At 49.3% G+C, this 25,495-nt stretch overlaps 1 protein-coding gene across 2 annotated transcripts in view; it reads right to left on the reverse strand.

Moving 5' to 3' along the window:
* Nucleotides 1–1,750: 1,750 nt before the first annotated feature.
* The window catches only part of ANLN (anillin actin binding protein), a 47,446-nt gene continuing 23,701 nt past the window's right edge, over nt 1,751–25,495 (reverse strand). The window contains exons 11-25 of one of the 2 annotated variants that reach the window (XM_045828577.1): nt 25,321–25,466; nt 24,880–25,042; nt 24,083–24,218; nt 23,308–23,490; nt 21,902–22,028; nt 21,218–21,266; nt 21,074–21,130; nt 20,396–20,434; nt 20,101–20,122; nt 19,069–19,181; nt 17,621–17,674; nt 12,059–12,145; nt 8,023–8,130; nt 5,576–5,748; nt 1,751–3,053 (exon numbers count right to left, since the gene is read on the reverse strand). In XM_045828577.1, the coding sequence (XP_045684533.1) occupies nt 2,930–3,053; nt 5,576–5,748; nt 8,023–8,130; nt 12,059–12,145; nt 17,621–17,674; nt 19,069–19,181; nt 20,101–20,122; nt 20,396–20,434; nt 21,074–21,130; nt 21,218–21,266; nt 21,902–22,028; nt 23,308–23,490; nt 24,083–24,218; nt 24,880–25,042; nt 25,321–25,466 (1,581 nt within the window). In that variant the 3' untranslated portion in view covers nt 1,751–2,929. The remainder of the gene's footprint in view (nt 3,054–5,575; nt 5,749–8,022; nt 8,131–12,058; nt 12,146–17,620; nt 17,675–19,068; nt 19,182–20,100; nt 20,123–20,395; nt 20,435–21,073; nt 21,131–21,217; nt 21,267–21,901; nt 22,029–23,307; nt 23,491–24,082; nt 24,219–24,879; nt 25,043–25,320; nt 25,467–25,495) is intronic. The other variant, XM_045828578.1, reaches the window with a different exon arrangement.

The following is a 25,495-nucleotide window of genomic DNA, read 5'->3' on the forward strand; positions in this document are numbered from 1 at the left end:
TCACCTTAAATCTCTCCTAAAATGGAATTGTATATACCCTTTGTATCACAGGGGGCAAACACAAGGCCCACAGGCCAATTCCGGCCCTCCACCTTGTTTTATCCAGCCTGGCACCTTGTTTCTACCCGGAGGCAGTGCTGAGCTCTCATTTAACTGTTAAGGAGTAGTTACATTTACACAGTCCTAAAATTACATCCGGCCCTTTGAAGGCAACCACGAGGCTGATGTAGCCCCTGGTGAAAATGAGTTTGACACCCCTGCAGTTAATGTATAAGAAACAATGCTCTCTTCCTTTAGTTTACAACGAGTTGTGTGAAATGTTTTTAATGAACAAAAGAATATAACACGTTTCCCCTGGCCGGGTGGCTTAGGTGGTTGGAGCATCATCCTGAACACCAAAAGGTTGTGGCTTCGATCCTGGATCTGGGCACATACCTAGGTTGCAGGTTCGATCCCCAGTAGGGGCACATATGGAAGGCAACCAATCTCTCTCTCTCAAATCAATAAACAAAAAGGAATATAATTCATGTGTAATATGCACAGACTGTCTCTAGAACACAGAAATTGATAGAAGTGGTTGTGGCAATGGGAGAAGAGATACTTTTCATTCACTTCCTTGTGCCTTTTGAATTTTGTACCATCACAGACAATGCCCCCAACAATAAACACAGATCTGTAACTAAAAGGGACCTTGTCATCGACCCCACCAAACCTATTCCTGCTTTTGGTTGGTGAGGTCCCTTCTCCACTCAGTCTCTGCTAAGCACTTGGGGATCACCCTCCGCCCTTCAGCCGCACATCAAGAGCCGATGGGAATGGCCCCTTCTCACTCAAGGCAGCCCAAAGGGCACACAGGAGCCCAGCCCCAGGACACAAAGAGATGAAAGAGGCTGTCAGGAAAACACCCTCAAGAAGCCCTGCAGACTGGGGCTGTGGAGCAGCACACCTCATGTTTTCAAAGTTATGTTTCATTGGTTGTGCTATTACAGTTGTTGCCATTTTCCTCCCTCTGCCTCCCTTCACCCAGCACCCCCCACGCCCCGGGGCAATCCCCACACCCTTGTTCATGTCCATGCGTCATGCATGTACGTTCTTTGGCTGCCTATTTGTACTTAATGCCCTCACCTCTTCACCCACTCCCCCCAAACACCCCCAATCTGACAGCCCTCAAAATGTTCTCTGTATCCATGATTCTGTCTGCTCTTTTTGCTTAGTTTTTTTTAATTCAATTATTGATAAGTATGTGTTGCCATTGTATTGTTCATAGTTTTGATCATCTTTCTCTTAAGTCCCTTTAACATTTCAGATAACAAGGGTTTGTTAATGATGAACTCCTTTAACTTGACCTTGTCTGGGAAGCTCTTTATCTGCCCTTCGATTCTAAATGATAGCTTTGCTGGCTGGGTAGAGCAATCTTGGCTGTAGGTCCCTGCTTTTCATGACTTTAAATATTTCTTGCCAGCCCCTTCTAGCCTGCAAAGTTTCTTTTGAGAAATCAGTTGACAGTCTAATGGGAACTCCCCTGTAGGTAACTGCCTTTTTCTTGCTTTTAAGATTCTCTCTTCATCTTTAATCTTTGGCATGTTAATTATGTGTCTTGGAGCGGCCCTGTTTGGGTCCATCTTCTTTGGGACTCTCGGTGCTTCCTGAACTTGTGTGTCTATTTCCTTCACCAAATTAGGGAAGTTTTACTTATTTTTTTTTTCAAATAGATTGCCACTAAGATTGCTTAAATAACTGACTCTGTAAGCCACTTGCAAGTATTTATTTAGGTAAGAGATCATAAAATACATTTTTACAATACACATAAAACACATTTAAAACAATAAAAGATAAAATGACAGGTGACAGAATTTAGTGTTTATAAATGAGAGCATCGATAACTTTGACAATTCGAAGAAATTCAAAGTGTACTTAAAAGTTTGAGACCATGCTTTACAATATTTTATAACCAAAAAAAATAAAGAATAAAGTATTAGGCTTTTAAGGAAATACGTTACTTAATAGTTTTTCGAATGATTTCATAACGGATTTCTGGACATCGTCCTATATGAACATGAAAAGTAAGAAAGTCAAGAACTTTGGCGAGCAAAGTGTTAGTCCGCAGCAGCTTATAAAGTGTACTTGTTTTATATAAAAGCGCTTGGATTTACATCTGTTCTTGTTACCAGAACAGAGAAAAACTACCACGCCATGTGTCTGTGAGGAGTCTGTAGGATATACAGCAAAAATCGTGACTTTTAAAAGCCTATGTTCTATGAAAGTCTACACCACACAGCATCTAAAGTAACTGAGAAAATGTAAACCATAGGATTATTAAGTCTTCTAAACAACACACTTACCCCCACACCTTACACATTACCCCCCAAGTCCCACCTCCTGTGTGAAGCCGCGAGCTTTAAGCTAATGTGCGTGCGTGTCATTTGAAAGGTCCTCACCACCATCACTGCAAACGTGCCCGTGAGGCCCTCGGACACGGTCTCGGTCCCTGGTAACGACAGACCCGATGAAGGACCGCCACCCCACCGGGTAAGTACTCAGGCTACAGAACCAATGACCTCTAACCCTGAAGACCCTCTACTTTGAGACTACAGGACCAAGAAGGCAACTTAAAATTTCTTACTTAAAAAAAAATTATTAGGAATAGCTGAATAATCAGAGTTATAGGAAAATGAGACTTTTAAATTACGATTTAGTAAAATCAACTATAACGAATTTTCCTCCAATTATTTACGAAGGACAGAAGACAAATCAGCTGAAGTTTTACATACAAAAGACATAAATACTGCATAATATGTAGTGAATATTGGCACATCCCCTTTCATTTTTTTAAAGCAAAAAAAAAATGCGATCAGCCTGTCTGATGCTCTTCAGACACACGCAGGACACGGCGCGGACACGCCCTCCGGGCGCACGGGCACCGCCCCGCCTAGGGCTTCCCGAGGGGCCTGTAGCAGGCGTCGGGCTGCCAGAGGCGGAGATCCACGAGCGCTTGGTTGAGCTTCTGCATCCAGAGGTCCCGCTCCTCCTTGGTGTCCGCGGACAGCCAGTGCCTACGGAACAAACACACGAGCCTCAGGACCCTTCCGCCCGTTCCGCACCGCCCTGCGCGCCCGCCCGTCAAACGAGTTACTCTTTACCCTCTTTTCCTGGGCGCTCGAGAGCCCCACAGGGAGACACTTCTTCAATCATAATGGTAAAAAGTTACGCTGTCGGCTGGTTAGCGGAACCACAGCGCACACTGATGATGTTTGGTAAATGAGGGTGTTCCCACACCGAACACGGTCACTGTCTTGCACGGGTGGTCTGGCCTGGGCAGCCGGGTGGCGTGGGCCACCCCGAGTGCGGGCCACTTCCTCCCAAGAGCTGGCACACCACAGGCCTCACTCGGGGCTCCCCAGACCCCTCCGACCCGCGCTCCCAGGAGCTGGAACCACAGGCTGGCGGACCTCCGCTGGCTGCGCGGGGGATGGCGGTCTCTACCGTGCCCCATTATTGCCACGCCACCATGTGAGCGGGATGTGCGGTTTACAGTGAACGCTCTGGAGGCCCTGAGGCTGCGTCCACCCGGACCTCTCTGTCCACTGCGGGAGTCTGGGCTTTGCAGCCGGATGTGGCTGCAAGCTGAACGACGAGTGGACGGGGTAGGCGAGGGGCGGGGTGGGGCGGGGGAAACTCTCTAAGGCACGAGCCGGAGTGTTCCTCTAGGGGGCAGACAGCTGTCAGAAGGTTTTTACATCGGACTCCTTCGCTCCCCACCGGCAGCAGAAACGACAGGAGCACGGACAAGCAGTGAGGGTCACCGAGCGGTCAGCGAGGAAGGATGCAACGCTGCCGGTCGTAACAGGGACCGTCTGCAGACTCCACTCCACGTGCCCCTTGGCCCTGTGCTCCGCGGGCCCACCCCTGGATCCCCACCGCCCCTCTGGTTTCCCCGGGGGTGAAATTTCACAGGGAGACTCAGAGGGCCGGCAGAGTTAACCGAGTGCCGCGGTGGCACTCGGCAAGTCGCCGAGCCGGGACTTAAACTGAGCTCTGTCGGCTTCAAAGCTCCCCCGAGCAGCACAGCCTCCCGTGTGCGGAGGCGTCTCTGGTTCGCACCGGTGGGCTACAGCGGGAAGCGGGCAAGACTAATCAGAAGAGAAACCTTTGGTACTGAGGGAGGGAGAGGCAGTACGGTCGGTCAGGGGAAACCGTATCAGTGAGATATGTTAACTTTAGATAAAGGGCCCTGTACGGAACAGGTGAGTGGGGCAAAGGGAACGCAGAACAGGACAATGCTTACAGTTTACACAACAGACGATCACAACAGTTCCGAGGAGCCGCCAAGCAGAGCTAGAGATTCGGACGGGGCTGCACTGAGAATGCGCGTGTCAGGAGCTGGGACAGGAAGTGTCCACCCCACTCGTGACCATGTCACACGGAGGGAAAGGGCAGGCAGAGAAGTGCAGAGGAGGCGGGGCGCCGTGGGACCCCGCTACTTCTACCGCAGGAGACGGTCAAGGACTAGTGTGGGAGGGCTCGTTAGCACATAAAAGCAAAGACTATGTGAAAAATGCACTACTTAAAAGGGTTCATTTAAAATGGGCCTGCCTGGTGGCCAGGAACCACTGTACAGCAGTTTGGTTGGTTCCCCCGTGACCGTGAACCTGGACAAACAAAATGACTAAACCCACTGCGCCCCCACTGTCCTGCCTGACGCCGCTGCGCACAGAGGCCCCCAGAGCAAAGGAGGGAAGGATTCCAACTGAACTGATCCGAAGTAACCCAGACATCCAGATTTCCCAGAGAACGGTCCCCGAACTAGCTATTGTAAAACAGACTGGGAGTATGCAGGCAACTGTGCTCTACTTTAATGCATATAATGTCTCTTGGCTCTAGCTCTCTGGTATTTCCACATCAGAAACCCATGGGTCAGTTCCATCCAGCTCCCTGTCTGCAAAGCCCACCCAACGGCCTCACTAATAGAGACTGTGTCAAGGTCACCAGTGTCCCTACTCACAGCTTTGGGCACTGAAAGTGGTCTTTAAGCTTCTCTTAGGCATCTGAGCAAAAGAATCTTAAGACTCTTAACAATAAGCTTTGCATCTTCAACTTAAGCTTCGGGTTAACAAAAAGGGACACTCCCAAGAGTTCATTCTGTTAATCTCCAACGCGAAATGTGCAGAGCAGGGCGACTGCTCCTGTGAGCCACCTGGTTAATCAAGGGCATTTTGGAATGAAAAGGAAGGGATGTGTAAATCTCTTTAAATAATACTTGACTTCTCAATTATACATGAAATCTTCTAACTCACCCCGAAGCATATTAGCTAAGGGCCCTGCAAACGGCTACGCCGGGAGTGTGCTGAAAACATGACTAGCTGAGCTGTAACTTAAATGTTATGCTTTCCTTGACTCTGCTAATTTGGCCATTCGGTTGTGCTCCTGCTGACAGTTCGTGTGTCTCACTTCCTTATTCAGACTGTCCCCTCTCTGAGGACAAGGGCCGTCTCTGGTGTGTCTCCCACGGGAAGGAACCTGGTGGGCAGGCGTTTGCTTCGCTCGCAGAACCGCCCGCAGCCCGGGACCTACGTACTTGGTGACGCAGAGCGTGTCCCTGCACTGGCTGACGAGGGTCTCTCGGTCGTCCTCTCTCTGCGGCCGGACCGTGATCAGCTCGAAGGTGTGGCGTCTCGCACAGAACTCCCTGCTGGCTGGTTCTACCTGACGACTGGTGCAGTTGGCCAGGTTTATCCTTCCTATGGGATTCTTCAAAAACAGGCATTTAAAAAGATCGTTAGTAGAAAATAAGACCATTTAAGTCAGTAAGCATTAAGCAGTATTTAAGTTTGTGTAAGCTTAAAAAGCCATTAATTTAAAATTTACACTAAGTGAAAGAAATATAAATAATATACAGGATGGGGGTCAAAAGCAGGTTTACGGTTGGGAGTTTGTGAAACACAGTTTATTCCTGTATTATGATTTACTCATTAGTGTATTATTTCCCCTACAAACGACTGTCAACCTACTTTTGTCCCACCCTCTGTAATGCTTCTTAATAAGAAAAACCACAAATGGACATAGGAGTAAAAGCCAAACTGTCAACTGGAGCTCTTAGTCAACTCAAAAACTAAACTCTGCTGGGGAAAACCTCAAACAGAGGGAAACTCTGAAAACCAGGAACGAACGAACGAACGGTGTCCTGAGGTTGTGCGCGCCGCCCTCTAGCTTCAGCACCAGAAACACGCGCCCAACGTGCCCCGCCCACTCGCTGCCTCCCCTTCTGTGCGCAGGAGCCCAGACTCGGGGCTCATCTGCCAGCGCTGCCAAAGGGCCTCCAGCACTCGAGCCCCGCCCCCCTCGGCTCTGGCGACCTGCTGGGAGCCGCGGCGCCCCTCTGAGGGTCCAAGGGAGGCGCTCAGGAGGCCGAGTGGTCCTGAAAGTGGCAGGCAGGGGGGGGCTTGCGGGCACAGCCAGGTTATAAACAGCCAACAAAAGTGGCCACTGCACTGGTGACTTAAAAAGAAATTAAAACGGTTTGCCACTCTAAAACACGAGGGTGGCTAACTCTGGAAGGAGCAGTGATGACCTCTGCTGACTGGCTGAGGGGTGAATAACAAACTCGCATACGCCGCTGTTGAAAATACAAAGTGGTCCAGCCCCGGCTGGCGTGGCTCAGTGGATTCAGTGCCAGCCTGTGAAACAAAGGGTTGCTGGTTCAATTCCCAGTCAGGGCATGTGCCTGGGTTGTGGGCCAGGTCCCCAGTAGGGGGCATGTGAGAGGCAACCACACAGCGACGTTTCTCTCTCTTTTTCTCCCTCCTTTCCCCTCTCTCTAGAAAGAAATAAGTAAAGCTTTTAAAAATTAAAAAAATAAAATAAAATACATGCCAAGCAAAAGACAAGGGAAATAAAAAAACTGCAATGTACCATAAATGGATAGAATAGATAGATAAACCAATCCACATAAAATACAAATAGCCAAACTACACAAGAAAAGATGCTTACTCTCAATGCTTAGTCCCGGGACGAGAACGTAAAGCACAGTGCGCTGAAACAGTTCGCACCCACGACACTGACAGCAGCGGAAGGGCTGGCGAGTCGAGTGCCGGCGGGGACGCGGAACGCCGAGACCCGCGCCGACGGGAACAGAACGCCGCCCAGCCACTTCACGATCCGCGGGACAAAACCCGGTTACGCTGAAGACGTGCAAACCCTACAACCCGGCAGAGCGGCCAGGGGTGCACACTCAGGAAAGAGCTCTCGTCCCTGTACACACCCAGCCCGGTCGTGGCAGCCCTGTCCGGCCCGGCAGCGACCTGGACACCACGGAGGAGGCCAGAGAGGGGGATGCAGGAACTGACTGTGGTGCGCTCGCGGGACGGAAGGGGCGCTGTAGTGCAGAGAAAGGGCGGCAGCCCGGACCAGCCGCACGGACCGGCCTCACGGACCAAGGGGCGGGGCCACGAGACCGCACATGGACGTCAGCTGTGTAATGCTTAAAGCGATGCTGCTGCAGCCACACGCTGCTTAGGACTAGGGACATAGGTAATAAAAGGTTAAGTAAGAGAGCAGGAGCAGAATTCCAGGGCAGGGTTGGTGCTGCAGGGGAGAGGAAACTACACGGGGGCCTCAACGGGACTCCCGTGGACAAGCAGAGGCCGGCGGACGTTACTGGTTTTGTGTGTCTTTTTGGACATCCTAAATATCTCACGATATCCTTGTAAATGAAACTTTATATGGTGACAATAATACAAAAGTAAATTTAATATATTTCTGACTAGAAACGCCAATTAAAATATTATGAAGCATTCTAGCAGGAAAGACAGACAATATATGCCTTAAGGTATTTTAAGAGTGGTCAAATCACAGGGAATGGGTAAAATATAAAATTTTTACACACACACACACATCTTGCCACAAGACCCTTCCTAAAGACACAGCAGACGCGCTCAGGGGAGCCTGGGTGGGCGGTGGGGACCCCTGTGCACACAGGACGTGCAGGCAGCCGGGGCTGCACCACTGCCCAGCTCTCCTCCTTACCTTTCGCTTCTCGTCGTCTGGGTAGGTCCAGTACGAGATACAGTTTCCGGAGAGAATGCACCATCTTCGATGCCAGGCTCCAAAACCACTGACATCTTCAAATATGGTCTAAAAGAGTCCATGAAACACCGACTTCAGAAACTTGAGGAGCAAGTGAGTGTTAATTCCATCGGTTAAACACCAACAGGTTGAAATACTTCGATTTCACAATCCATGTGCGCTATTTCTCATCACGCCTTTGACCTTAGGAATGCGAGTCACCGACTGCTCATATCCAGACAAGCACCCAGATTTCCAGCATCATCTATAGGCAAACAGCATTTAAGAACTTTCCCATATTAACCCCAAATACACACATCTACCTAATGTCAGACTTTTTAATAGCATAGCACCCCAAACCAAATGTTCCTTAAGTAAGAGAAAAGTACTTCAAGTGCTAGAGAGGAAGATGATGAGAATATCATGCCTTATATACTGAAAAAAAAAAAAAAAACCCTGATGATAGCTTATTAGACTCCATACAGAAGACTGGCATTTAGTGTTTATGCAGGAGAACCGAACAGGACCGGACTAGAAAAGAGACAGCGGATGCCTGCACGCCCTCGTGGGTTACGGGGACGAGCATCTGGACTCGGAGCCACAGGGCCCACGTGGACGCAGCACCTGCCTGCCGCCAGGCGCAGGCCAGCTCCGTCCCCAGGGAGCGAGGCAGTCCTGCTGGTAAGGGCAGGGCTGCGGAACAGGCAATGCGTACCGTGTGGGGGTTTCCATGCAGGTGCTTCTGCTGCAAAGGGGAAGCGGAAGCTGCTTCCCCCGAACCCCACTATTTTTCAGTTGCAGTCACAATGGAGCCCTAATTTAAGGAAGTCCTTAGTTGTAATTTAGAAAAGACGTCCTCTGGAAACCACCACGTGTGTTAAAATCAAAGCCAGGCAAAAGCGTGGCGGTGGTCTCGGCCGGGGCCGGCGGGCCTCCCAGGCAGCGCACGCACAGCACAGGGCTGGACCCTGCGGCCGCCCAGGCTCCGCCTCAACCACACAACCACCCGCTCGCCCGCTGCTGCTGCCGCAGCGCAAAGCGGCCACAGACACTGTGGAGACGCGTGAGCCCGTGTGCCCATGAAGCTTTGTGAAAATGAACGGTGGGGCTGCTCTGCTGACCCCTAACACAGACAATCCAAAGGCATCTTTGTGTCTGGTTCCAAAACGCATCGAGAGTTGTCGCCTCAGACGGCTCGGCAAAGCCTCACACCAAACCCTGCGGGGGGCGGGGAGCGCAGACACTCTCCTGGACCCACTGACTTGTGTAAATCTACCCAAAAGGTGGCTCAGATGGGAGTGCAATCTCTGGCCACAGAGGAAAATTACTTTGTGCGAAGAAATGCTTCCATGATAGAATAAAACCTCAAATTTATGAGTTTAATTAATTAGCTAAATGAATTAGCTTACTCCAACCATGTAGCCTCTTAACCCCACCTTTTTTCTCTTCCCCAGTTTACCCTCTTTCCTCCCCAAGGCGTGCTTTTTCTAGGCGACGCCCGCTGACAGCCCCAAGGAAATAAGGCAGGAATCTTATTCCAGCCTTGGGGACAAAGTTAGTATGACTGACTCGCCAGCGCCCCCCTGTGTTCATGTTCCCCTTTCACATCACAATGGTAACAGACAAGGAAAAATGTGATGGAGAAGAGGAACACAGGTGGCTATTGCTCTCCGCTACGATCAGAGGGGAATGACAAGAGGTCAGGTGACTAATTCTTACAGTCGAGGACACCGAGGGCCAAGGAAATCAGATGACAACACACGATCACAAGGCAGAACCGGAAGCTTCCGGGCGATCCAGAACGCCCTTCTCTTGCTTCTCTCCGTCCAGCCGGGGCGAGACCAGCACCATTTCAGAACCACTCAGCAAGGTTCTGCGGTCGGTCGTCTCCTTCCCAACAGCTGGCGGGAAGGGGAACTGAACAACTTGAACTTCGGTTGCCACCTCTGTTCTTCAGAGAGGGCACAGGTCATGAAAATGCACTGATCAGACAGGGGACCGAAGTTCTCTGGGTCAGGGTAAGGGCTCCTCAAGAGAGGGAGAGCAGGAAGAGACAGAATAAACTAGTGAAAATCAGATGGCTCAGACATTATATGCAGATCAACGAGCCACCAGAGCCTCCCAGCTGCCCAAGGTGTCTCCAATGAAACATGGAAACATTTACACTAAGAGAAAAGGTCACTGAGCCAACGCTGCCTTCAACTCGGGACTTTATAAAAACGCTTTTCCACGAGTATCTAGCGCCACCTGCTGGATTCACATGTGACAGCGGCTAACAAGGAAGCCGGTTTCCGGCCCCCCTGGCTCTCCGTGCCCTCACCCCTTCCTTCTGCGCCTTTTGCAGCAAGTGCACGTGATCTGTCTCATTCAAATTCCTGCTTCAGGAGAACACTGCAGCTCCTGGATGCTCCCCACTTCTCTCACACACCCGCAATTGTCTACATATCCTCCACACATCCAGTTCTCCTCTGGTGACGGGAACAGTCTGATTCTAGAGGAGACCCACCCCGTGACCACAAACTGCGGCTGGGGTCTGGCTTCGTCTCACCCCCAGGACCTCGCTTATCCCCACTGCCCAGACCCCAGCCGCGTGGGGCCTCTGAGAAGCTCCCCCTTTAGGACTCGAGTCTGTGCGACCCTAACAAAATGTCAAGGAAGCCCTCCCTCCACCCTCCAGGCCCTGGCAGGCACCGCACCCCACCTGCCCCTTCGCCGCCAGACCTTGTTCCAGAGTTGCTCGCACCCTCTTTCCTCACCCCCCACTACAACCACGGCACCCTAGCTTCTGCTCCCGTCGGGAGCTTCTCTTCCCGGGGCTGCACGCAGCTGCGGGGCTCCTCCTGGCCCCGCCCCACCCACTGCCCCTGCGCTGAGATCTCCGTCTCCACGTCACAGATTCGCAAATCTCAGCTCAGCTAAAACATCCATCTTGAACTCTAAACCCTGATCCTTGAGACATGTCTCCAGGCACCTAAAATTCAAATTGTTTAAAACTTAATTCATGAAAACCTGACACCTTGGATAGGGGTGGACTGGCAAGGGGCATGAGAGAACTTTCTGGGGTGAGGTTTCCTATCTTAATTAAAACTTGGGGTACATAGATAGATGCATGCATCAAAACAGGGGATACACACCTAAGACTTAGGGGAGCATGCTAATGTCTACGATGTACTTTGAAATCTGCACCCCCCCACGCACACACACAATATGTGGCTTTCAGCCATGGCAGAAGGACAGCTAGGGAGCAGGCACACAACCAAGCCAGGGCAGTAAGAAACACTAAAGCAGAAGATGGACGGATCTGTCGTCCAGATACCGGCCCTGCTTCTGCTTCTGCTTCTGCTCCTGCTCCCGCACCCACTGAGTCACGTCGCAGGGGCTGCCCTTCCTCCTCCTCCCCCGCCTCCACCCAGGACCACCTCCTCTGTCTGGACTGCTGTCCCCATCGACGCTCTGGCATAGCACCTCCCATCACCGCCCTCACACACACTCACGCGCTGCACTCCAGCCCCCGAGACACCTGCCTCTGTCCCCACGGGACACCCTTGCCTCTGGGGAGCAGGAGGGGGAGGCCCTGGGCCACCGCAGGCTCCTTGCACCTGCAGCGCCCCCCCTCCGCCTCGCTCACCCGGCGGTGCAGGAGGTGCTTCTGCCAGCAGCCTTCTTGAGGCCTCCCGCCCATGCTCAGGAGCCGACCCGCCCCCCCACCCCACCCCTGTTCACGAACATGCACACACTCTACGCCTCCTCCGGTCGCAGCGCTGGGTCGTCCTCGCCTGTTCACGAGTCCCCCCACCACACCAAACCGAAGGCCCCTGAGCAGAGGGGTTGTCTGTGGCCTACCCCACTCCCAGCCGGCGCAGGCACTGGCACAGAGTGGGAGCGCCGCACGGCTTCACGGAGCGGTCTTCCTCCCTCTCAGACGGCTCCCCTTCCGACGGGAAGCCTCGTCCACACCCACAGAGCAGAAGGAAGAACATACATACAGATTACTTACCAGAAAACCTCTCTCTTCAACACTGGAATTCACTTGACATTTTATTTGTAAATAAATATGACCTTCCAAAGGAGACAAAAAGGGCACCTGCAAAGAAAGACAGTAAGTTATTTGCAGAAGAGTTTCAAACTCTGATTTCTCTTGATAAAATAGGTGTGCCCTGAACAGAGAGTATTAAGCCTTGCAAACACACTTTTCTAAAGCTAAAACATGGATTAAGTGGCCAAAAGCCGCTGGTTCCTCATGAACAAACACTTTAAAAGAATAAATCCATTCAAGTTAAAACTGATAAAAATGAAACCTTAAGTCCAGTTAATTTGATAAAGAAAACTCAGATTTAAGAAGAGAATGTTATTGCTTATCCATTCTCCATCAATAAAATATACTCAGTAGGAGACTAGATAAACCAACTGGTATATTAATGCAATAAAATCTTACTCAGCCCCTGACCAGTATGGCTCAGTGGGCTGGGCATTGTACTGCAAAGTAAAGGTCACAGGTTCGATTCCCACATGCCTGGGTTGCAGGCCAGGTCCCCCGTGAGGGGCGTGTGAGAGACAACCGATCAATATTTCTCTCGCACATCGATGTTTCTCTCCCTGTCTTTCTCCCTCCTTGCCCCTCTGTCTAAAAATAAATAAGATAATTTTAAAAAAATGCTACTCAGCAGAATTAAAAAGCTGACCCTCAAATTCACATGAAACTACAAGAGACCCCAAACAATCAAAACAATCTTGAAAACGAACAACAAAGCTGGAAGAACCATACTTCCCAGTTTCAAAGCTTAATCCAAAGCTGCCATAATCAAAATGGTATGGTATGGGCATGAGGACAGACATACAGAGCACAGGAAAAGAACTGAAAGTCCAGAAATAAACCCACGCCTCTACGACCAATTGATTTTCAGCAGGGTACCAAGACCATTCAATAAAAAAAGAGCAATCTTTTTAGCACAAGGTGCTGGGAAAATGGGCACCCACACGTGGAAGGAAGTTGGGTCCCTACCTCACATCACACACAAACATTAACTCCAAATGAATCAACGCCCTACATACGGAAGCTAAAAAAACCGTAACTCTTAGAAAAAAACATAAAGGTAAATATATAAAAAAAAACCCATAAAGGTGTTATATCTCAAATACAACACCAAAAGCATGAGCAACAAAAGAAAAAATTGACAAATTAGGCTTCATCAAAATTAAAAACTTTTCACTATCAGATACCCCCCCAAAACTAGATGGAACTGCCACATAATCCAACAACCCCCCTTCTGGGAATTTATGCAAAGTAACTGGAACCCGGTCGGGAAGGGGCGTTTGCGCCCCGACGTCCAGTGGCGCGCTCTCACAACACCCGAGGGCTAGGAGCAGCCTGCCGGCCCATCCGCAGCACATGGATGGACACAGGGAGTGTGGCAGAGTCTCCTCTCCCCCAGCTTCTGGGCACAAAAACCACTCTGGGCCACCCAGACGCTGTCCTTCTCAGAGTGTGAGGTTTGTCTTTCAGGCTGTGGAACTCCGCTTTGTAACGTCCCTCACTGTCCCCGCCCACAGCCCGACGACGCCTGCGCACGGCAGACCCTTGCGGTCAGCCACTGTGCCTTTCCCATGTCCGTCCCCGTAGCCTACTGCCAAATCACATCTGGGCATTCGGTGCATGCCTGCTGAAAGAACACTGTTTGGGCAACTAGGTACCCAGAGTTCTTCCATGGAAAAAAAGAAAAACTAAACATGGTACATACATACAATGGAATATTATTTAGCCATAAAAAAAGAAACCCCATCAGACGCTACAGCATGGGTGAGCCTTGAAGACATTATGCTAAGTGAAAAGAGCCAGTCACAGAAGGACAACACGGCATGTTTCCACTTATGTGATGTTGTCTAAAGTAACCAAACTCACAGAGGCAAAAAGCAGACTAGAGGTTGTCAGGGGCAATTTAAAACAACAAAACCAAACAGGCCACGGGCCAGACTGAACCCGCAGGCTGTGACTCGGCCTGCTCTTGTGGGGGCCTAGGCCAGCCACATCGGTACTGCCCTGGAAACACAGGGGCTGACCACCCAGTGAGGAGGCAAGACTGCCAGGCCAGGGAACACGGATAGAAAATGTTCAGACACAAATCTGACATACACGGACAGAGACATGTTGAGAATAAAGAATGGAAAAAACATAACATACAAACACTAATCATAAGAAAGCTGTTGTCGTTACAGCTATTAACATCAGACAAAACAGACTTGCAGATAAAAAAAGATTATCAGAGATAAAAGTGAGCAATTCACTAGGAAGATATAATCATCTCAAATGTCCACGCACCTAACAGCCTAGCTGCAAAACACGGGAAGCATCAAAACTGTCAAAACAAAACTTAAGAAAACCGAGACCCTGTTGCTCTTGCTGGCTGAAAGTCTGGGGGGGCCACATTTTTTTTCCCAGATAAAGTCTCGCTGTCTCTCTGGCACTGAGAACAGTGACATGACACCATACACAGACATCATAGCATGAAGTTGAACCTGAAATCCACAAAATGGTATTAACCAATGTCACCCCAACAGGTTTAATAATTTTAAAATAAATATTCACATAAATGTTTAAATAAGTCATTCTTATCAACATAGTACTAATTAGTGGAGACACCTTATGTCAAAAGTATCTTACATTATAAAAGCTGCTTTAAGTATATGTGACAATTTTAAAAGATTTCAAATTTAAATCACAGATTACAACAAACACAAAAGTTTCAACTGGAGGAGTTGAGGAGTTGAGCCATTAAGAGGAAAATGGTAACATATATATCCGTAAAGATACATACATATTCCGGGTCAGGAAAGAACAATGCTGGCCCTGGCCAGGTAGCTCGGTGGGTTAGAGCATCGTCCTGAGATACGAAGGTTTCAGGTTCGATCCCAGCCAGGGCACATGCAAGAATCAACTAATAAATGCGTAAATGAGTGGAACAACAAGTCGCAGTTTCTCCCTTCCTCTCTCTCTCTACAAAAATCAATTAAAAAAAAAAATGATACTACTGTCTGTCATTTCTGCTGTCCAGTGGAAAAAAATGATATCCTAGTTGGAATAATCTTCATTCAGTCTAAATTTTAAAGTTTTTATTATAAAGTTATTTTCCAACAATTTAATTTTCTCTTGGCCAAAAAATATAGTTTTCAATGGATTAATTCCATTAGATAAATCTCGAAGTTTCTGAATTTGAAAGGGATCCATAGTGTAGAATTAAAATATCACATTTTACTATTGTATTTGCTATAAATTCCCTTGACTTTTCTTTTCCATGTAGCCAGTTTGAAGTTCCTTAGGCTCCCAATGCTAATTAATAGAATTCCATTACTTAGTCCCAAAAATTGCTGCTGGTAAAAGCATCTCTGAAAGATAGAAAGAAAATGCCCCTCCTACTCTACAGCTGTGAATGCAGAGAACAGTCCCAGTCAGAAGCGTGTGCTGATAAAGTGAATGTAGATTATTCACAAAAGGGTCGATGTCGCTACCCCCGGCCGAGTCTGGAAAGGCATAAAAATCTACGATCCTATTCTGTTTTCTGGTGAACAAAAGGGTCTTTTAAGCTATCTACACCTCGAAGATTATTGTTAAGAGCTATAAAATATAGCCTATAACCAGGGTAACTGTGTAACTTTTTATACACCGGGGTATTTCCGAGAGAGAAAGGGAGACTGTTAACAATTACACCAGCCCGAAAGCATGAGATCAGCTTTGGGCTCGCCACAGCGCCTGACCGCTCCTCCCACAACCCCAAACCCTGTGGTGGTCCTTGTTCGCCCTGGTACTGTCCAAACTGCCGTCTCTGTTTCCCGGAGAGCAGAAACACCTGTGAGGTTCCTTGAGTCACAAGAGGAGCTGTGGGATACCCTCCCTTTATCCATGAACGTTTAATAAAACCTGCGACTGTGTAAAAAGAACAACAACAAAAAAATGTGACTACTTTGGATTCTCTATTCAAAGGGGAAAAAAGAATCTGAGAGCCTGCGATTCACTGAGATTCGTCATTTAAATTCCTGGATGCCAGACTGGGCACCAGACGTCTGTAACCTCCGATCAGAAGCCAGGCTCCACGTGGTGGATCCTAAACCCTCAGCAGGGGTGTCAGACTCATCTTCACCGGGGGCCACATCAGACTCACAGTTGCCTTCGAAGGGCCAAGTGTAACTTTAGGACTGTGTACATGTAACTCCTCCTTAACAGTTAAGCGAGAGCTCGGTGCTGCTGCCAAGTAGAAACAAGGTGGAGGGCCTTGTGTTCGCCGCCTGTGCCTTAGAGAGAACAGTGTGCACGAACCTCAGAGGCAGAGGCGATGCCGCTCTGAAGGGACCCAGAGGTGGCGGCCGTGCCGTTACTGGGCAAGGCACCCGGGAAACAGGCAGGCGCTCCCCTGCACCGACGGCATCTGGGAAGACGCGGGAACCTGCTTACTCTCTCCGAGCTAAACAGAACCATGACAGGGGCGCAGAAGCGCTTCCATTTGTTCCCACTGATGTAGAGGACACCAAAGCTGAACTATTCTTAATATTCTTTTGTATCAACTACAAGCCGTTGGAACAAATATACATACGCTTTCTCTCTGGCACTCACAAAAGCACATTCAGGACAAATCTGACATCGAAATTGTGTTTGAGGCAGAAAGAGACCTTAGAGTACTAATCGCAACCAACTGAATTAAATGATTTTGCACTCAGTCATGCGGCTGGCTATTTAAGTTATGAATTCAAGAGTATGAAGAGAATAGAAATATTTTGTGACATTCTGAATTAAAATGGCAGACAAAAAAATTTCAAAAAAGCAAATGTTCTGCCTCACCCCGAGTCACTGAACCCCTTCCGTTTCAGAGGTTCCCAAAACCCAGCAAACATACTCGGAAACCGGCGACGGGACACACAGCAGCCAGACAGGAACATGGGGCACAAGACCCCAGTTCGCAAACCTTGTTTTAGCAAAAAGTGAAAGAATACAATGCTATCCAGCACTTTATAAATTAGCATTTCTATAGATCCACAAAATGCTTGCCATTGGTCTTCACAAGGATATTAAAAATCTAAAATATGATTATAGTTGGTATAATTTTAGTGTTAAATGCATTTTATTTAAAAATTAAAAACGAAGCATGATCTACATAGCAATATGCCTATTGGCCAGAAGCTTTCTACTTAACACATCGCCAAGAGCTCTTTCACTGTGTGGGGGACGAACAATACTGAACACATTTTAGCTTTAGACGTAGTGATCAATTTTTCTATCTTAGTACCCAGAAAATCAATGTTGAAGAGACTACTGAATCTGAAAGACCGTTAAGATGAAAAAAGAACGCAGAAGCAAGCCAATAATACCAGGCATGCACGAAGAAAAAAGGAGAGAACAACGTAAAGATGCCCACCTTCAAGAGACTACAGAAGGAACAATGTATGTAACGTCCTTGATTACGCACAACAACCAAGAAGGTTCGAGAGTGGTTAGTGAAACAAATACACACAGGCCAAAATTAAGGACTGATTTTTTAAGCTTGTTAGTTTCAAGCAAAGAAAAAACGGCAACCTTTTCCTGGAACAAATAGCCCAGTAGCTGTCGCTCTTTTACATCATAATTTATCTAAAACAGACAAAATAAAAGATAAAGAGAAAAAAAAAGACCCAGGATCACTCAATGTGTTAAACTGGCTGAATCACTGAATACATAAAAGGTACAAGCATTTTTTAAATTAACACATTAAAAAATACACTCATGCATTAACAATCATCAAAATTTCAAGCACAGTACAGTTTTTGTCTACCAACTAAAAAAAAAAAAGGAAGGTTGCATGAAAGTTTAAAGTCACATGGTTTTCATGTGACCTGCTGTTCTACACATGGACAGCGAGACCCCAGAGCAACGAAGGGACTTCGCTCAGAGTTAGAGGGGAAATGGCCCGCGGGGCTGAGGCCAGACACCGGGCCTCCCATATCTTCATACTTCATCTCCCACAACATTTCCGAGCGCCTCTGTGCTGGGAAGCAGGCGTCAGCCCGAGAGCTGGCATCTGCCTGTCTCCAGCTCCCCAACCCCTCAGAGCGGTCTGGTCCGTCACAGAAAGTCCCGTCACTTGGCGGTGAGAAAGCACTCCGGGGTCCCGGGCAGGTCGGGATGGGGAAGCTTTGAGCGTGGGAGGAAAGTGTGGGAAAGAACGCCTCTGTTTCATGGGGACTTTGCTAAGAAATTAACCTAAATTTCCTTACCTTGTCAAAACTAAATCTATAAAGTACTACTCTTTCAAAATACTGGTTCAAATGGGCAAGTGCCTATGTTTAACACTGTAAGTAAGCTTAGGGAAGTAACACTCCCAGGTAATCATACTCCACGTCATTTCCGGGGACGTGAAGAGCAGCCCAGGGAGCACAGGCTGTGCTGCTGTGACAACTGTGTGCACCTGCACATCGGGGTGGCCGCCTGACACGGATGTGTAATCACTACGCTGTACCCCTGAAACCAATGCAATACTGCGTGTCGACTGTCGTTGAAAATTTTTTAAAAATACTCCCGTAGTCAGAACTGACATTTACAATACATCAGCGTACAGTGCTTTGAGAAATTAACTGTTAAGACACAGGGAGAAATATTTCCAACATCAAAAAATATATCATGTAGGCCCTGGCCGGTGTGGCTCAGTTGGTTGGAGCGTCGTCCTGTAAACTAAAAGGTCACGGGTTCAACTCCCAGTCAGGGCACGTGCCTGGGTTGTGGGTTTGGTCCCGGGTTGGGGTGTGTATGAGAGGCAACCAGTCAATGTTTCTCTCCCTCTAAAATCAATACATCCTCCTCAAGTGAGAGTAATACACACACACACACACACACACACACACACACACACATCACATAGATACATCAATACTTGGTTAAAATGTACAATTCTAAGAATGCCTATTTTCAAAGATTTCAAATACTTGAAAGCACGGGAGCATTTTCAAGGACCTAATTTTTCTGAAAGTAAGTAAGTAAATCTGGGTTACCTTGTCCAGAGCAAACTTAGTGTTTCCCACTGAAGCCAGGGACAGCGTGTGGGACCCGACAAGCGTGAAGCTGCTGGTGCGCACGGCATTGAGGCCGCCGGGGCTGGCCGTCACTGAAGACAGAGGAGACGAGGTTCAGCCCCAGCGACTTCGCTGAGTGTAAATAACCGCCCCTCACCGCACCCCGACAGAACGGACATAAACTGCCACAGACAAAACTGCATCGTTCCCCTCCATCTCTGAAGACGTAGGGAAAACGTAAGCTTGCTAAAAAAAGCAAACTGTGAAATATTTTATATTTAACTATAGTGAAGTTAGGCACTTCTGAGCATTTGGGACAGAGATTTTTAAAGACACAGAACCCCAAAATGGGCATGTAACATGCAACCGTCCTGCAAGAGCTCAGGGAAGACTTCCCTGCTGTCGCCTCGGACGAACGTAATCAGCAGCCCAGACGACACTGCACAGTGCCTCTTAGCTACTCCTGTACCAGAGGGAGACCAACAGCCCAAAGCAGGAGACTGAAACCAGCTCAGTCCCCCGCCCGCCTCTGGAAAAGATACCTAGTTCATTCTAGAAAAGGCCGTTCCTGGCTTCCTGGCGCCCCGGGCCCAACCGAGCTGGGAAGATGCTTTGCTGATGGGACGCAAGGCCAGTGGCGGTTGGCAAAGCCCAAAGAAGTCAGCCCCACAGTGCTGACAGCACAGAACGGGTCTGCAGGGCAGGGCAGCCCGGTGAGGGGCAGTGCAACCTGCCGCAGGGCCAGCGAGCAGGGCCAGCAAGCAGGCCCCACGGCGTGCCGCCCACCGGAGCCCGAGGGACATGGTGGCTGGAGGCCTGCGTGGGGTCTGGCAACGGCCACCGGACAGCACGTGAGGGGGCGGTGGCCCCACGCGTTCCTGAGGCCATGCAGGTGACAGCTTTCGGGGAGGCCAGGCTACACGCCCGTGAGTCGAGATGCCCGTCCGTGTGAGCAGGCGGCCGCTCAGCTGTTCCCCAGTCCACTGTCCCACACGGTCCAGGTCCACTCACCTGAAGGGTGAAGGGAGCTTTTCTGAAACAGAGGGGGAGAAGCAACAAGTCATTTTCTTCGTTAGATGCAAAGATTTGAATGTTTAAATGCAAAACTCTTGACCACTGCAGGAACTACATTTCAGAAAACATTCATTTTCCTCTGTGTAAATATCAGAGATGCCCGCCCCCACCCAGTACAAGTACTTTAGAGATTTCCAAAGCGCTGAGGATTCAGAAACGGTTAACCAGTTTATCAATATGTGCACCACGGAGGTTTCACAAGGAAGCTCCAGTTCTTGGAAATCCTACTCACCGAGGTTATGGACGTGAGCAGTCGCTTTGGAGTCATCGCCTGAAAGAAAAGACGTCACTTCCTAGTGAAGCTTACAAATAGCCAACCTGAGACACTCCACACAGAAAATAATTCTTAAATACGAATATATTTCACTTAAGTCTTTTATTACGGCTTTACCCATGCTGTCATTCCTTCCTTGTTAAAGCTAAATAAGGAGCCCTGGCTGGCATAGCTCAGTGGACTGAGTGCAGGCTGTGAACCAAAGTGTCGCAGGTTCGATTCCCAGTCAGGGTACATGCCTAGGTTGCAGGCCACGGCCCCCAGCAACCGCACATTGATGTTTCTCTCTCTCTCTCTCTTTCTCCCTCCCTTCCCTCTCTAAAAATAAATAAATAAAATCTTTAAAAAAAAAAAAAACTAAATAAGGTTACTTAAATGATGACTTGAAAAGTTTAAAGGGTGATAGAAGTAAGCCGTCAGGGAGACATAGAGAAACAGAACTATGGGGCCCAAGTGTATGAGGAGCTCACACTCGGGGCCCTGACCACACACTCACAGTAAGCTCACTCTCAGCGTTCACAGCTCCAAGACGCACAGGGCCTACACACTCGGCCATCACTACAACCCAGATCAGAACGGGGGTGCCATCTGTTATTTCTGATCACTGTGTTTTCACGGGGCCTCCTTCATTCTCACCTTGGATTTGTAGGCCTTCTTCTTCTTATCGGGCCCCGAGGGATCTTTCTTTTGCATCTACAACAAATCACAGCTTAATTAGCTCAAACCCGGCATCTCTGAGAAAAATATACTAGTGGTTCCTTTAGAAAGGTAGCTGCTTACCAAGCTGTAAACTTCAATATTTATTTCAAAGTCATTGGACACATCTTCCCTGGAAACACAAAACATTAAAACTATAAGAAAAATACCAAGTTATATCTCAAGATGATGCCACAAACACTGTTATCAGACTCTGCAAGAAGAGGAATTCACTGTTTTAACTAAAGGCCATAGATATAAACCACTTAGGAATATAAAAACTGGAAAAAACCATCAATTTTCTCCTATAATCCAAGTCACATATTTTCTTTAGTATTTGACAACTCAGGATCTTCAATAGTAAAAGTAATTTTTTTCGAACTGAATTTTGACTCTAGAGTCAAAATGAATCTATGGCATTCAATGTCTCTTCCTTGAGACTGAATATTAAGTGCATTAGGAGACTTAAGGCATGGCTAGAAAATTATGATCAATATTTTACACACACACACACACGCACGCACGCACGCGCGCACAGTTGGAAAACACTCCCAGACATTACACGCCTACGGTCCCGTGGAAGCCACGTGCTGCTCCGTGGAAGGAGACATCAGGAACAGAAGAGTTAAGCCAACTGAACGTGAGTGGTCTGTCCGTGTGAGAGACTGAACACCCCGCACGTCTCAGGCCGTCAACGCCCCCGTGCACTCGGGCCCATCCGACCACCAGGGGGAAAGGGTGTCTGCCCGCCGAGGCCCGGGCACTCACAGAGCGTACGTGGTCGGGAACATCAGAGCATCGCCGTTGAGGGAGCCCGCAGCGCTCGCTAAGGGGGTGGCCACCATGTTTTCGGCTCCTGCCTTCAGTATGATTAGGAAATAGTGATTTGCTGCGTCTGCAAGAAGTAACCGCATCCCGTAGTAAGCACAAGCAAAACCGGATTTAGATCATCAGCATTCTGGAAGACCAAGGGAATAAAGTAGCACTACAACGATTGATCTACAATTTTTTGAACAATTCTGAAATCAGTTTTTTAGACAAGAAAAGGTAAGATGAAAGCAGATGGCCATAACTCTGGAATAAGCTTCACCGACGTCTCTTCCTATTACACGAATTAACAAAACTTCTCTCCACACTCCTCAGTTTCTGCTGACTTCAAATTTTACCTATTGACCCCAAATTCTCTAGCTAATAGTACATACCTGAGTGTATACTATTATATTGCAAAACTGAGACTGAAACACTTATGTTTCTGTGCAAGTCATAGAAACATTCTGATGCAAACACGAACCACCTGTCATTTACTGACCACAGGTCCGAAGGCGCGCCCTGAACCCCCGACGCCCTCTGCCCGCGCCCGCCGGCACCAGACGACTGCGAGGCCCAGCACGCAGGCCACCTCGTTGCTGCCGGATGGCTCCGACTCGCAGAGGGCTCCGCTCCGTGCTCTCCCTGCACCTGAAATCCACTCCTCTCCCACGTCCAGCCCTCCTTTCTCTCTGAGAGAATGTCTCACACGAAACTTCAAAGAAACCTCTATAAAGGTCCAAAACTTCATTTTCTCCAGCTTGCTCTAATTATCCTGCCCTGTCCTCAGGGCCTGGTGCCACGGTCCCCTTCACACCCTCTGCTCATCAGTGACGTTTAGGAGACTGCACAGTTTAGACAAGTTGACTTGCCCCCATCTAGAGGGGCAGAGGGAAGAGAATGGCAGTAGCAGTGTCTCCAGCGTGGGGCTCCTCACTCCCACGGGCAGTCGCTCACGACTTGCAGGATGCATCTCTGCAACGGGATGAGTCTCACGGAGATCGGAGGGAGTAGAGTGAGTTCCTTCAGACGCCCTGAATACTTCTCACGATAACACTGATTAACGCACGTTGACTGGCTGCTGTGTCAGGGCACCTCCCCTCAGGAAAACAGTTTACGTTCAAAACAACGTTCAACTAGCCTTACTTTCGGGCAGGGCCACGTCTGTGACTGTGCGGATCAGTGGCCCACGCATGGGATTTCCTCGGTCATCTTCACACACGCGCTCACAGAAGGAACCACAGGCCCAGGATACGAGCTCCGCATCCTTCCTCATGCCCGCCCCCCACGCGTCCCCGTCTGCGCCGATCTGACCATAACCTACACCAGGAGGCCAAACAGACACGCCAGGGCAAGCACCGCCGTACCTGGTTTCAGAGCTGTGCTGCAGACGAAGTCCGCCTTCAGGGGCAGCCGGATCTCCGACAAAGTGACCGACCCTCTGGACGGGGCGAACGCACCCTGGGCCACGGGAGCGGCCCTGTGCTTCCTCTGGGGCCCCCCGTTCTTCAGTTTATTCAGCTCGTCGATCAGAAGCGCTCTCTTCTCAGCTGCGTGAGGATAGGCAAGTTACTATTTCGAACACTGACAATGCAGCTGCTTCTAAATGAGACCAATATACTCTGTGGCGACTGCACATGGGACCAAAGACGAACTCAGTAACCTTCTCTCTAGGGACAGGTGGCGGGCACCTGGGGGAAACCTCCATCACTGTTCTGCTCAGCAAGTCCCTGTAACTGAGCGCTTCGACTCTCCGTCAGTTCTCGTGTGGGGTGCGATCCTTCCACTCTAACGTGCGCACCATCCACCACCACACGTACACACACGACAGGGTCAGAGACAGTGTGAGCGTGTGTGTGTGTGTGTGTGTGTGTGGGGGTGCAAACACATTCCTGAGTTCATTCTTAGCACACTCTCACAACCACATTCCCTCCACTGCATTCCAGTTTCCTCCGCCCTGTCACGCACGCTGCATCTCATTGTACACCCAGGGTGTCCGCCGACCTTATTAGAAACAGCAAAACATAAAACAACTAAGACAGACTATATCAGCAAAGGCCCTTTCTCTGAAATGAGCGTTTCTCCTGGTCTGAAACTGGGGTTGGGGAGGGGGGGGCGCTGTTCCCGGCGTGCGGCACGCACTTGCGATCAGAAGCAGCCTCTCCGCCTCGGCCTCCTCCAGGGAGCCCTTGCCGTGGCCCTCGTCCACGCAGCAGTTCAGGGCCTGGCTGGCCTGGTAGATCACCGTCTGCTGCAGGTTGATCTCGTTGTTGAGTTCCTGGGGGGGGGGCCGAGAGAGGAGGGGGGACTCAGGCTCCAGGCACCACTTTCACTGTGCGGACGCTCTAATTATCTATAACCCAGCTGACCCAACACTGTCCGTAATTCCCAGAAAGTCAAAACGGCCCAGTTTCACGGTTCGAGTTCCAGGCTGTGCACCAAAGACATTCAACACACTGCAGTAATTACACTGTAATCGTTCTTCCTTACGAAAAGACTTGCAACTGATACTCACTGAAATTATAGCCGGGACTGTGTCCAACACAGTCAAGATTAAGGAGGATCTGATTCGTTTTATTTAAATTACATGCATGTTGTAATTTTTTTTAAAGTTTTCCTCAGAGTAAAAGAAACTCTGCGAGCAAAATAAATTTCACGTTTCATCATCATTTAATTCATAGCTAACACTTCGAGGACACGTACAAACACGTGCACAAACAAACATGTCGACAGTATCCAACAAGCTTCCAACTTTTCTAAGAAAGAGGACCCTTTGCAAATTAAACTGAACTCTGGAGTGACCCCGGATGCAGTTCGGTGGCCCAGGGCACGGCGGTGAGCAAGGCGGGGTTGGGGGGACCTTGTCCCCCAGGAGCCCCGCCTCGGGCAGGAACACCCCGCACCCCCACGCCCGCACCCCCATGCCCAGAAGGACATACCTGAGTTTTCTGTTTGACGTTAACTTGACAAGGAAAGGCAGCCTTTTCTTCGGCATTCTTTTTCCCCTCCGATTTGGAAGCAGCATCTTCCTTCCGGACAATCACCTGCTTTATCGAAGGGCGGTCCGTCTCCTTGATTCTCTGAGATCTGTAGGCGTCGATGCTGCGGGACACAGTACACAGCTAGAAACCCAGCCCCGCACGAAACACCGCCACTCGCCGAACATCTCGGCAGAGCCGGGCACTGACACTGAAGCCCAGCGGCCGGACACTTCCCCGGAACGGACAGTGCCATTGGGTGAGAGGCGGGCTGACAGAAGTTATTCCGAAGCTCTATGCAAGTTGATCACTCATAACGTCGTAACTATAAAGACCACAGCCCGCTGCACCGCTCTGAGCCACCACGGCCCTGAGGGGCGAAGGCCCCCCCGAAAGCCCCACCTGTAAAGGAGGTCCCGGTCCTCGGAGCCGAGGCTGTCTCCGGACTCCGCCCGCGGCACCCGGGTCCTCTGGAACTTGCCGGGCTTCGGACTCTCATCGCTGGTGCTGCCGTCTTTCAGTTTCGGTCCAGGCGAGGAAACTGAACCCTGCAAGGAAGCACAGCGGGTATTTGTAC

The sequence above is a fragment of the Phyllostomus hastatus genome, unplaced genomic scaffold (genome assembly GCF_019186645.2).
Source record: "Phyllostomus hastatus isolate PE091 unplaced genomic scaffold, TTU_PhHast_1.1 phas_scaffold_78, whole genome shotgun sequence".
Taxonomy (NCBI): domain Eukaryota; kingdom Metazoa; phylum Chordata; class Mammalia; order Chiroptera; family Phyllostomidae; genus Phyllostomus; species Phyllostomus hastatus.